Source organism: Chiloscyllium plagiosum, unplaced genomic scaffold, assembly GCF_037043375.1.
Source record: "Chiloscyllium plagiosum isolate Xiang-an unplaced genomic scaffold, Cpla_swu_hap1 HiC_scaffold_8, whole genome shotgun sequence".
Classification (NCBI taxonomy): Eukaryota; Metazoa; Chordata; class Chondrichthyes; order Orectolobiformes; family Hemiscylliidae; genus Chiloscyllium; species Chiloscyllium plagiosum.
In genome coordinates, this window is record NW_028270146.1 from 60,237,486 (window position 1) to 60,250,882 (window position 13,397).

General features: G+C 38.8%; 1 protein-coding gene across 10 annotated transcripts in view; it reads left to right on the plus strand.

The window, feature by feature from the left end:
- The window catches only part of kiaa0586 (KIAA0586 ortholog), a 530,738-nt gene that overhangs the window by 291,062 nt on the left and 226,279 nt on the right, over positions 1–13,397 (plus strand). For all 10 annotated transcript variants that reach the window (XR_006312780.2, XM_043697765.2, XM_087989896.1 and 7 more), the window contains 2 exons: positions 6,273–6,465; positions 9,414–9,617. Coding sequence is in view for 9 of the 10 variants with exons in the window: in XM_043697765.2 (XP_043553700.2) it covers positions 6,273–6,465; positions 9,414–9,617 (397 nt within the window). In the remaining variant the exon portion in view is untranslated. The remainder of the gene's footprint in view (positions 1–6,272; positions 6,466–9,413; positions 9,618–13,397) is intronic.

Genomic DNA, 13,397 nt, shown 5'->3' on the forward strand with positions numbered 1-13,397 from the left:
GGTGAGATCAGCCAATAATGCACTGATTGTGGACTCAACTTTGGTTCAATTTAATCCTGGGCTTATCTACTAATGACTTTAATAAAACGTTCCAGAGCCTGCAATTTGTTAGATCTAACATTATTGAATAAGTTTTAAATTGATCGATTTGAGAAAAAGATAATAGATTTTGTTGTGATTGAGGTAGGAGGAGTGCACTCACCCTCTGAAGTCCCAAAACTCCACTCGGCACAGCTTAAAATTAAATACTTTACCCAGTTACCAATAAATCCAATTATATACTTTGTTATCTATATTAGATTTGGAATGGCAAAAAGGATCATCAGTCAGGTTTCTTTAAACAGGAAAATTATTAATTTATTTGTGAAAAATGACTTGTTTGGCAAAGATGTAAAGCTGATTTAACAGTTTGAAATAGGAAAATATAAGTGTTAACCCTTCTAAATCACCAACGCGACACATTTTTTTCTGCAGGGATTAACTTTGGGGAAAATATGAAACACTTTGTCAATAATTAGATTAGATTACATTACATTACATTACAGTGTGGAAACAGGCCCTTCGGCCCAACAAGTCCACACCGACCCGCTGAAGCGCAACCCACCCATACCCCTACATTTACTCCTTACCTAACACTACGGGCAATTTAGCATGGCCAATTCACCTGACCTGCACATCTTTGGACTGTGGGAGGAAACTGGAGCACCCGGAGGAAACCCACGCAGACACGGGAATTGAACCCGGGTCTCAGGCGCTGTGAGGCAGCAGTGCTAACCACTGCCCCACCGTGCCGCCGTGGTTTTTGAAGAAGGAATAAGGTGTGAAATGTTCAAGATGGTCATTTTGTATTAGGAGGGATATGGATGAATGGATATGATATGAGAGTTAAATGATGTGAGTGAGAGTAAATGGACTTGGGTGGGTCTGTGAGGGTGAATAGATGTGGGTGGGTGAGGTTAGGTGGATGGTTGGGTGAGGGTGGATGGTTGGATGTTGGATGTGGAAGTGAGACTGAATCTGACAGACACCCACCCTCCCCCACCTCTTAACACTTGTCATTAAAAGCAGTGTGGGGAAGGATGAAAATGCATACTGTAAAACAACCCATTTTTGTGTGCATTTCACTGAGACCAGTTTGGAGTGTGACCCAGGAGAGATGAATCTAGGTCAGTGTTAGTTAAATCCAACTCTTTAGCTCATCCCTGGTTTGCCCATCACTTTCATAAGTGGTTAGGATTTGAGATCTAGCCTTTTTATTTCTTTAGTTTTGTTTCTTAACCGAAAAGGCAATAATAAAAGATTCAATAGTTAGCTCTGCTAATTAGCATTCTTCAATGTCCTTTTTTATTAAATGCTCATTTAACTTATTGATTTATTACTTTTGAGTTTTTTTTGTCTGAAATTCATGTGTACCATTGTGGCAAACATTATTTTTTGGAGGTTTTCTCCCTGGACTCCTGAGTTAGACAGAATTGGAAATCAGGTTGTGAGTTTGCTCACTGAGCTGGAAGGTTTGTTTTCAGATGTTTCTTCACCATGCTAGGTAACAGCATCGGTGAGCCTCTGGTGAAGCGCTGGTGTTATTGTCCCGCTTTGTATTTATGTGTCTTGGTTTCTTAAGGTCTGTGATATCGGTTCCTGTTCTTTTTCTCAGAGGATGGTAGATGGGGTTCAAACCGATGTGTTTATTGATGGAGTTCTGGTTAGAATGCCAGGCCTCTAGGAAGTTCCATGCATGTCTTTATTTAGCTTGTCCTACGATGGATATGCTTTCCCAGTCAAAGTGGTATCCTTCCTTGTCTGTATGTAAGGATACTAGTGATAGTGGGCCATATCTTTAGGTGACGAGTTGGTGTTCATGTATCCTGGTGGCTAGTTTTCTGCGTGTTTGTCTGATGTAGTGTTTGTTACTGTCCATGCATGGTATTTTGTAAATGACATTCGTTTTGCTGGTTGTTTATATACGGTCCTTTAGGTTCATTAGAATATAAGAACTAGGAGTAGGCCGTCCAGCCCTTCGAGCCTGCCCCACCATTCAATAAGGTCATGGCTAATCTTTTCGTGGACTCAGCTCCACTTACCCATGCTCTCACCATATCCCTTAATTCCTTTATTTTAAAAAAATCTACGTTAGCTTGAAAAGCGTTCACTAAAGTAGCAGCAACTACTTTCCTGGGCAAGGAATTCCATAGATTAACAACCCTCTGGATGAAGAAGTTCCTTCTCAGTTCAATCCGAAACCTGTTTCGTCTAATCTTGAGGCTATGCCCTTTTGTCCTAGCTTCACCTGCCAGTGAAAACATTCTCTCTTCTTCTATTTTATTGATTCTCTTCATACTTTTATGTTTCTATAAGATTCCCCCACATTCTTCTTAATTACAATAAATTTAATCCCAACCTAATCAGTCTCTCCTCATAAGCCAACTCCCTTACCTTTGGAATCAACCTCGTGAACCTCCTCTGCACCCCCTCCAGTGCCGGTACATCTTTTCTCAAGTAAGGAGACCAAAACTGCACACAGTACTCCACCTTGTACAACTGCATCATTACCTCTCTGCTGTTAAACTCAACTCCTTTAGCAATGAAGGACACAATTCCATTTGCCTTCCTAATTACTTGTTGTACCTGCAGACCAACCTTTTGTGTTTCATGTGCAAGGATACCCAGGTTCCTTTGCATAGCAGCATGCTTCAACTTTTTACCATTCAAGTAATAATCTTTTTTATTGTTACTCCTACCAAAATGTATGACTTCACATTTATTAACATTGTATTCCATCTGCCAGACTTTGCCCAGTCACTCAACATATCTGTGTTCCTTTGCAAAGTTTCACAGTCCTTTGCACACTTTGCTCTGCCACTCATCTTAGTCTCATCTGCAAACTTTGACACCGTACACTTGGTCTCCAACTCCAAATCATCTATATAAATTGTAAATAATTGCAGTCCCAATGCCAATCCCTGAGACACATCAGTAGTCACTGATTGCCAGTCAGAATAGCACTCATTTATTCCAACTCTTTGCTTCCTGTTAGTCAACCAATCCTCTATCCATGCTAATACTCTACCCCTAACACCATGCATCTTTATCTTATGCAGCAGGCCACTTGTACAGCACCTTGTCGAAGGCCTTTTGGAAATCTAGGTGCACCACATCCACTGGGTCCCCGTTGTCCACCTTACTCAAAATTTCGAAAGATTTGTCAAGCATGACCTGCCCTTCATGAACCCATGCTGCATCTGTCCAACGGACAATTTCTTTCGAGATGCCCTGCTATTTATTCCTTGATAATAGATTCAAGCATTGTTCCCCACTACAGAGGTTAAGCTCACTTGTCTATAACTTCTCATCCTTTGTCTACCTCCCTTTTTAAGTAGTGGCATCACATTTGCTGTTTTCCAATCTGCTGGGACTGCCCCAGAGTCCAGCGAATTTTGGAAAATTACTGCCAGTGCACCTGCTATTTCTCCCACCATCTCTTTTAGTACCCTGGGATGCATTCCATCAGGGCCAGGAGACTTATCTATCCTTAGCTCCAATAGCTTACCCAACACTAGTTCTTTCCTAATAATGATTGTTTTCAGGTCCTTCCCTACCTTTGTCTCTTTGTCAATTACTGGAATATTATTAGTGTCCACCACTGTGAAGACCGATACAAAATATCTGTTCAATGCCTCGGCCATTTCACCATATCCCATATCTAAATGCCCCTTCTCATCCTCTAAAGGACCAACATTTACCTTAGCCACTCATTCATTTTATATGTTTATAGAAATGTTTGCTGTCTGTCTTTATATTCTGTGCTATGTTGTTTCATGTTCTACCTTACTTTTCTTTATAGCTCTTTTTGTGGCTTTCTGTTGACCTATAAAGTTTTTCCAATCTTCTAGTTTCATGCTGTTTTTGGCTACTTTGTATGTCTTCTCTTTCAATTTGGTAGCCTCCCTTATTTTATTCGACACCCATGACAGATTACCCCTTTTCTTACACTCCTTCCTTTTCACTGGAATATACCCTTGCTGAGCTCTTTGAAAAATTTCTTTGAAAGTCCTCCACTGCTCATCATTTGTGCCACCATAAAATCTTTGTTTCCAGTCTACTTTAGCCAGGTCTTCCCTCATTCTATTGTTGTCTGTCCTGTTCAAGCACAGGACCCTGGCATTGGATTTTATCTTCATACTCTACAGTTGTATTCTAAATTTAACCATACTGTGATCATTCCTTTCAAGAGACCCCTAACTATGATGTTATTAATTATTCCTGTCTCATTACACAGGACCAGATCTAGGATATCTTGCTCTGTTGTCAGTTTCATTACTGTTCAAGAAAACTATTACAGATACACAACGAACTCCTCCTCAAGGCTACCCTGACTGACTTGGCTCGACCAATCTACATGTAAATTAAAATCCACGATGATAATAAGCATACCATTTTTACAGGCATTAATTATTTCTTTGTTTATTGCCCACCCCAATGTGATGATGTTATTTGGTGGCCTTTAGACAATGCCTATCAGTGACTTTTTCTTCTTAGAATTTCTAATTTCCACCCAAATAGATTCAACCTCATTCTCCATATCATCATTCAGCACTGCTCCGTTGTCGTCCTTGAATATCAAAGCTACACCACCTCCCTTACATTCCTGTCTGTCCTTCTGAAAATTCTGGTACTCCTGGATATTTAACTTCCAGTCGTGACCATTCTGTAACCATTTCTATGTAATGACTACCAAGTCATACTCATTTGCGATGATTTGTGCCGTTAACTCATCAACCTTGTTTCGAAAGCTACAAGCATTCAGGTAAAGTGCCTTATGTTAGCTTTCTTCCCATTATTATTCACAACATCTCTAATATCTCCTGAGTTATCCTTCCTTTCTGCTTCTTTCATAGTCTGGCTTGAACTTAAACCCTCCTGCATACGTGCTAATCTGCTGCTCACCTTTTTATTTATCATCATACTTCCTGTCGCTTTCTCTTTCCCTCCCCACCCCACCCTGACTCAAAAGTTTAAAGTCGCTGTTTAAGTGTTGATAGGTTTGTTGGCTACCATGATGCCAAAGAGTCTGAGTAGTCTCAAAAATTGCAAAATTGGAAATGTCCCCACCTAATCTCCCCATGCTGAAAGCTTAGAAAGATCTGATCTAGGGTGGCATTCTCCAGTTCAATCTTCACTCTAATTACTTCTAATATATTTCTCCAAGCTACCTTTTTTTAATCCTTTTGGTATTTATACTCAATCCATATCCTAAACATCTAGCTTTTATTTAATCTACAGTACTTTGTTGGGCATCTTCTGATTCTGCAAATAGCGCTGTATGGTCAGTGTGCCACAAATTCATGGTCTTGCATTCAAATTTTCCTCCTGAAAGTACATTGTATTCTCAGAATATTTGTTTTGTATTTAGACTGCATACTTTTGTTGGTGGTACACAACCTTGTTTATTCTTCTCTTGAAATATGTGTCTAACTGCCAGACTTGAAAAAAAGCAGACAGTCCCACTGGGGTGGTGGGAGGGGAGAGAGGACATGGTGACAGAGAATGTTCCAACTCTGGCAGTTAGACACACCATTGTTCTGCCATTCTCACATTCCAGATACTTAATCTCAACTATCAACATCTTTTCTCCACCAGAACTCTACACACAACACTGCCACCCCTCATTACAGCAAAAATGCTGCCCCCTCTACACTTCAGTTAGCTCTGATGAAAAGTTATCTAGACTCAACACATTAGCTTCCTATCTCTCCATGGATGCTGTCTAACCCACTCTGATGTCCAGCATTTGTTATTTTCAGTACAGATTCCACCATCTGCAGTAATTTGCTCCTATCACATGATGAATCACTGCTTTAAAAAACATATCTACACGACAATGCAACATGTAATAGTGACATGTGAAGCTTTCAAAACATTTATCTTTTAAAATGTTCCTTTCTCCTGAGCAGGCTTTCCCAGTGGTCACAAACTCTCCAAGGAGTGTTTTTTAAGGCTTCTAGAGCACAGAACACCATGTGGGAAGCAAATACCGTTTTCTTGTGGTTGTCACAATGGACACCTCGAACAGGAAAGGGTTGTGTGTATGTTTTGTAGCCAAAGCCTTCCTGAACTGCAAAAATGAAACTGACGCAGGATAAGGAAGGCAGAGGAAAATTGCAACGCAATTCACACCTCCACTGGGAGACAAAATTCCAACCTGTCATGTCTGAATAATTAAACCTTGAAGTTGACACATATGCCTGGAGTTAATTTTGAATATTCTGTTCCAGATATCCACTAATCTGGATGGGATTACTTTGAGTGACCCAGTTTTGCAAAGTGAAGACTACCTCAGAAGAGTGTATGGAAAGGCAGTTTATCAAGGGCATCGTAGAACTTACAAAAAAGGTCCATATCTGAAGGTGAACTCTCCGATACCTAAATCCAAGCCACAGAGGCCGAAAATGATTGAGAATATTAAGGGTTAGTGCTTTGTTTCATTGTAAATTCTGTTTCATGTTTTACCAGTTATGCTGTTCCTCAGACTTGTTCTGATGTTGTAGCTTTAGGAAATGTCTCATAAGTCTGGTTCTGTTTAATCAGTCAGGCAAGACTTGCACATTTTAATCTGATTCTCCTTCCAATTTGAATCTGCATTTAATTAAATGAAGAGACCATAATGATGCTGATTTACCATTAAGTAGGTCATTACCAGATGTGTTTAATTACAGCAACAATGAATGGCTTGGTAATACATGAAGATGTCTGTAATAATTTATTCATTTTATTCATGTATATATTTGTGTTTTCAGGGGAAGAAACTTAAACCAAGCTCACTTCAAAGCAAGCTTAATCAGATGCAAGCTACCCATGTGTTGCTGAGCTTCATAAGATCTGGTTGACTTTTCTTTGCATTTTTAATTTAAATAATGCTGTCTTAGGTTGCACTTTTTTGACCTAGATGATAGATATTTTCTTTGAATTTTTATAAAGTGAAACTCTTTCTTTCTTCACAAACTGAAGCAAAGCAAGATTATATAAAGCCGACAAAGGTGTTGTTGGACTCATTTCTTGCCTTAATGTGGAATTAAACAAATGGCAGGCAACCTCTTCCCAGACGTCGATCCATAACAGTCACAATTGCATTTATCCAGCATATTTAACATTGCAAGACAATCCAATTAGAAACTCAACACTAGATAGATTTAGAAATTAGTTATGCTTTTATTACTTTATTGTGTCTGTGCAATTCATGAGCAAATACTCAGAAACAATTGAGTTCACAGTTTCACATTTATTGGAAAAAGTCTATGGATTAATTTGATTTTAGAATTATCTTATAGCATGTTAATATGTGTTTTTTGAGTGAGGTATGATTCTGTAGGAATAGAGGAAGAACAGTGTAAGTGTTCTGAAATCTGCAGTGAGAGTTCAGTCTTCCAGACATAAAGATGATTAGCAGAGTAAATAGGGGGACCATTAAATGTGATGTCAAACCATGTAATTTTATGTACTATGGGTCATTGTGTTATAACGCGTGTTTCATCAATGCAAATTTGCTGTAATGCGATTGACGAGTTGAGAACGCTGTTTGTGCGGCACAAACTTTTAATACTTTTTTGGCTATAACACAATTACATCGCCAACACTATAACACTGTTTGTAAAGTGTGATTTTCTGTAATGCGGGGTTGCACAGGAACGTAACCATTGCGTTATAGAAGAACTGACTGTACTATGATTGGACTGCTTTGATAATGAATTTGACTTATTATAGCACCCTTTATTAATGATATTAGTGTCCTTAGAGCTTGAAAACTTATCCATGGCACATGCACACACCTTGTGGGATGAATTGTGCTAGACAGCATGTTGGTGAGTTGTTAGTCTGTATGCAGTGAATATTTGAAACAAGCACAGAGAAAGCTGGGGAAACTCAGAAGGTCTGTAATCTAATCAAATCTAATCTAATAAGGGGTAAATGTAGGGGTATGGGTGGGTTTCGCTTCGGCGGGTCGGTGTGGACTTGTTGGGCCGAAGGGCCTGTTTCCACACTGTAATGTAATCTAATCTAATATCTAATCTAGTCTGGCAACATCTGTGGAGAGAAACCGAATGAATGTTTCAAGTCTGATAGGAGTTTCTTTCGCATTTTGTTTTTAGATTTTTAGCATTTGCAATATTTTGCTTTTATTTACAATGAATATCTGCTGTAATATATACAGAGCAGACAGATCATGAAGCCAGTCATTATGATTGTGATGCCTTTTTGGAGACATCTCTTAACCCATAGCTTCACATTTAGCCGCGGAAAGGAACCCTAACCTGTGTTATTTAAATACGTTATTAACTATTTAAAGTTTAGTTGCTATCTGATTTATTTTGATTGTTTCTACAGTTCTACAGGTGTTTGAGACTTTTTGTGATTGATTCAAGTTTGAAATGTCTACACAAGTTTGCTAAAGTGATTTTTGGCCTGAACTAATTCCCTTGGACTAGAGCATGACTACAATTTCAGCAGCAAAATGATCATATTGATAGTGGCTTTGAAGATGACTATGACAATGAAATTTTGTGTGTTTGGATCCTTCCAAGCTGAAACTGGAAATATTTGTGGAAATCTCAAAATTTTCCATGCACGGTTTCATGTCATAAAGCTTTCTTTTGAAAGATAGCCATAGGGGGAGGTGATGGCCTCATGATATTATTGCTGGACTGTTAATCCAGAGACCCAGGTAATATTCTGTGCACCAAGTTCAAATGATGCCTCAGCAGATGGTAGAATTTGAATTCACTTGAAAAGAAACACTAGAATGAAGACTCTAATGATGGACTCCATGAATCCATTGTCAATTGTTGTAAAAACCCATCTGGTTGACTAATGTCCTTTAGGGAAGGGAATCTGCCATCCTTACCTGGTCTGGCCTACATGTCACTCCAGACCCACAGCATTGTGGTTGACTCTTAACTGACTCTTAACTCTTAATTAGAGATGAGCAATAACTACTGCCTAGCTAGCAACACCCACATCTAATGACTGAACTGTAAGCTCTGTGCAGTGCCTTGTGCCAAATTACTGATTGGCTTCTGCAGGTTTCTGAATGCATCAACCATACCAGCAGTGTTCTTTTAAAGGTTGCCAGTAAAGTCCTCAACTGAAACCTGATAACATTATTGAAGTATGGCAAGTGAGCCTCCCAGTAGCAGCTTGAATAATTTCAAATTCTGCTCCCCACTCAAATTTTTGGGAACTATCCAATACTTAGCCCACATTTAAACTTGCACATTTGATCTTTTGAGATACAACTCTTCAAATGTGTTGTTTCTTTTTTGAAATTACTTGAGCAGATATATTCTTCAGAGAAGAGGTCTTCATGATGGTTGCCATAAATTTATTGCTGATGTCCTATATCTTTTTTGTCATTTTAATAGGTGTCAAGCTGAAATCCACAAGAACTCAAACCACATCATCAGCAGTCAAGAAAGCTGTAACCACCCAAAGGACAGAGCAGCACATCTCTGTTCCAGATTTTCAGAGCAACCAATACTTGTTTAGTCCATCACATCAGATACCATCAACATCACGTATTTCAGGCCCAATTGAAGGACAGCTTGTCCCAATGGCTATTGCTCTAGGTATGTTGAAAACTAAATTTGATCATCAGAAGTGGTTATTTCTGTTCCAAAATTAAGAAGTTCAGTTTTGATCATTGTTCTATCTCATGTGTTCTTCCTGTAATAGATTGGTTCTTCATTTTTCCAGATAATTTGGTCCACTGATGAAAATGTATATATTTATCTGTAAGATGATGATAGAGTTGGAAACTCTTTCCTGCTGAGTTAGTGCCTTTACATCTTGACAAAAAGCATAAATAGATTGAATCTTTATCTTTATGGTGTTAGTATTTTGTGAAATGTTGGAATAAAAATGGACTAAAAATCATGACAACAGGTACCTGTGAAAAAGTGTGCCCATGCAATTTTTTTTATAATATTAGAAGCTATTTCGAGACATTACCAGCCCTTGATCCCTAACCAAGTGCGCTTAATCCTCTGTTCTATGTTGGCCTTATTTAATTTTCTGCTATAGGTTGCTCTGTGTGTCTGAGCAGTGAGTGAAATCAGAGTACTAGAGCCTTAGCATGGCCAGGGTTTGTTGTCTATCCCTCATTATTCATGAAATACAGGGGAACTAGCCATTTGGTTACAGACTGGCTCAAAGGTAAGAGACTGAGGGTGGTGTTGGAGGTTTGCTTTTCAGACTAGAGGCCTGTGACCATCAGTGTAGTCACAACGATTGGTGGAAGAAAGGATGGTGTGAAACTTGAAAGGGTTCAGAAAACTCTTAAAAGGGTGTTGTCAGGGTTGGAGGATTTGATCAATAAGGAAAGGCTGAATAGGCTGGGGCTGTTTTCCCTGGAGTGTTGGAGGCTGAGGGGTAACTTTGTAGATGTGGGACATGGATAGTGTAAATAGACTTTGGTTGGGGAAGTCCAAAACTAGAGTGCAAAGGTTTAGAGTGAGAGGGGAAAATTTAAAAAGGACCCAGGGGGGCAGCTTCTTCATGCATAGGGTGGTGTGTGTATGGAATGAGCTGCCAGAGGAAGTGGTGGAGGCTGGTACAATGACAACATTTAGGGTAATGAGCCAAGTGCTGGCAAATGGAACTAGATTAATTTAGGATATCTGGTCGGCATGAACAAGTTGGATTGAAGGGTCTCTTTCAATGCTGTACATCTCTATGACTGAAATGAGTGAGTCTACAGGCATTCCTAGTAACTACAGGGTGGTCAGTTTATCTTCAGTGGGGGGAAAGTTTTTGAACTAATGATGGGAGAAAGAGGTTAACAGGTTTGAATTAATTAAGAGGAACGAGCTTGGATTTGTCAAGGAAGATTATGTTTGACTAATCTGATTGAAACTTTTTAAAAGGTAACAGAGAAGGCTGATGAGATAAATGCAGTATGGCTTGCCTATATAGATTTCAAGAAAGTGTTTTACAAGGTACCGCATAAAAGCCTGTTTAACAATATTGAGGTTCATGGAGTATCAGTGTCAATTTAGATTAACAATTATTGAAGGTCAGAAAATAGCATGTGGAGACTGGAAAATAATATACTCTCCAAGGGTCAATGCAAGGCTGTTGGAGTTTTTGCTATCGATAAATTAATTGGATATTGAATTACATAGTCATTTTTTCTCGAAATTTACAGGTATGAAATTTGGAAGTATGACAAGCATTAAGCATAATACCAATCAATTGACACAGGACTTGGATCGGTTTATAGACAACGGAAAGATGCTGTTTACTAGAGAGAAGTGTGAGATGGTTCATTTTGACAGTAAGGGTAGAGGGAGGCAATATAAAGGTAATGGCACTGTTTTAAATAATGCAGTGATCGAAGCATCATGGGGTTTATGTGCACAGATACTTGTGGGAGAGTGAGTAGCAAAGCAATTGACATCTTTAGCTCCATAACAAATGGTGCTATGTACAAAAGAAGGAAGTTATGTGTAGTCTTTATAGAGCCCTAGTTAGGGACAACTAGAGTATCCGGTCCAATTCTGTTCACCAAACTTTAGGAAGGATGTGAAACCTTGAGAAGTTGTAGAATGGCTCCAAGGATGACAGACTTTAGCTGCAAGGTTATGTTGGAGAAATTGGGGTTGTTCTCCTTGAAGCAAATTAAATTGAGAGGAGATTTGATACAAGTATACAATATTATGAGAGGTTTAGTTAAGACAAACGGAGGAAAGTCATTCCCATCAGCTGATGGTACAAGGACTAGCCAACAGATATATGATTTTGAGCTGGAAATACTGAGATGTGCAAGCTTTTTTTTTGTTCAGTCATGGGATGGGGGTATCACTGGCTCATCCAGCATTTATTGCCCATCCCCAATTGCCTAGAGGACAGTTAAAAATGGGTCGAATCACATGTAGGCCAGACCTGGTAAGGATGGAGACAAAAAAACTGCAGATGCTGGAATTCAAGGTAGACAGGCAGGAGGCTGAAAGAACACAGCAAGCTAGGCAGCATCAGGAGGCGGAGAAGGCAATGTTTTGGGTGTAACTGAATTACACCCGAAACGTCCACTTCACCTCCTAATGCTGCCTGGCTTTCTGTGTTCTTACAGCCTCCTTTTTTGTCAGACCAAGTAAGGATGTCTGTTACCTTCCCTAAAGGACACTAGTGAACCAGACAGGTTTTTCTAACAATCAACAATGAATTCATTGTCATCATTAGACTCCGAATTCCAGGTTTTTAAAATTGAACTCAAACTCCACAATTTGAGGCGGCGAGATTCAAATTGGTCCCCAGAACATGATCTGGGTCTCTGGATGAACAGTTCAGTGATAATCCTACCAGGCCATCACCTCCCCAAAGCAAAAATTTTGTTGTGCAGATGACTTGGAACTTGCTACTGGTTTTATCTTTTGTGTTTCCATGATCTTCAAATGGCAGCAGAATAACATTGTAATCAAAGTTAACTTGGGCTTGAACTCTCAAACAAATGTAACAAACAGTAAACAAACAACAAAATAGTGGCAGCAGTACAGCTTTTCTTTTATAGGAGTTTTTAATGATTAGCTTGCTCCTTGAATAAATGGAAGATAACAATGTGCAATTATTGCACTAAATGTTGTACCTCATTTTACAGTATTTAATAGTTCCTTTGTACGGTCGCTGTGTGGGGAATAGAAAGACTTTTGTCTCTCCAAAGTTTTCTGATAGGTATTCTGCTTCAAGTAAAACTGATGAATAAAAAAAGTATAAAAAATATTATGGATACAAGAAATCTGAAATAAAGACTTAAAGTGCTGGAAATACTCAATTCCTTTGACAACATCTGTGGAAAAGAAAATTGGAACTCACAAAAGTTAGAAATATGAGAGGTAGTGGAAAAGAGATAACAAAAAAGGGAAGATCTTTGATGGAGTAGAAAATGAGAGTAATTAAATGACAAAGATGATCATCATATAAGTCAAAAAGAGTTGATAATGATACTAGTTAAGGCAGAAATGATGGATCTCGAGCAACAACAGGTTTCCACCAATGTTTCATGTACTGATGTCCATGTTTTGAGTTTGACAATAAAAGACTTTCTGAGATTTACAACGTTTTATTGTATATCTATAGTTTAGCATATGCATCAGTTCTGCATTTCCCTGTCCAAAAGCCCACCACATTCTGGATGAACTCCACTCTTAAATACAAAATCTTAATGAACATTACTGACACTCAATTAATTTTGGAGCTGTTGTGTTTGAGCCTTAAAGGGACCCGCATTTCTAACTCTGACAGACTTCTTTTCATTTATAGAAAGATTGTGTTTATTCAGGGGTATATAGATCTAAAAACACAATTTCAGATTCCCACTATCAGATACTTCCTTCTTCAAGAATCTTCAGAAA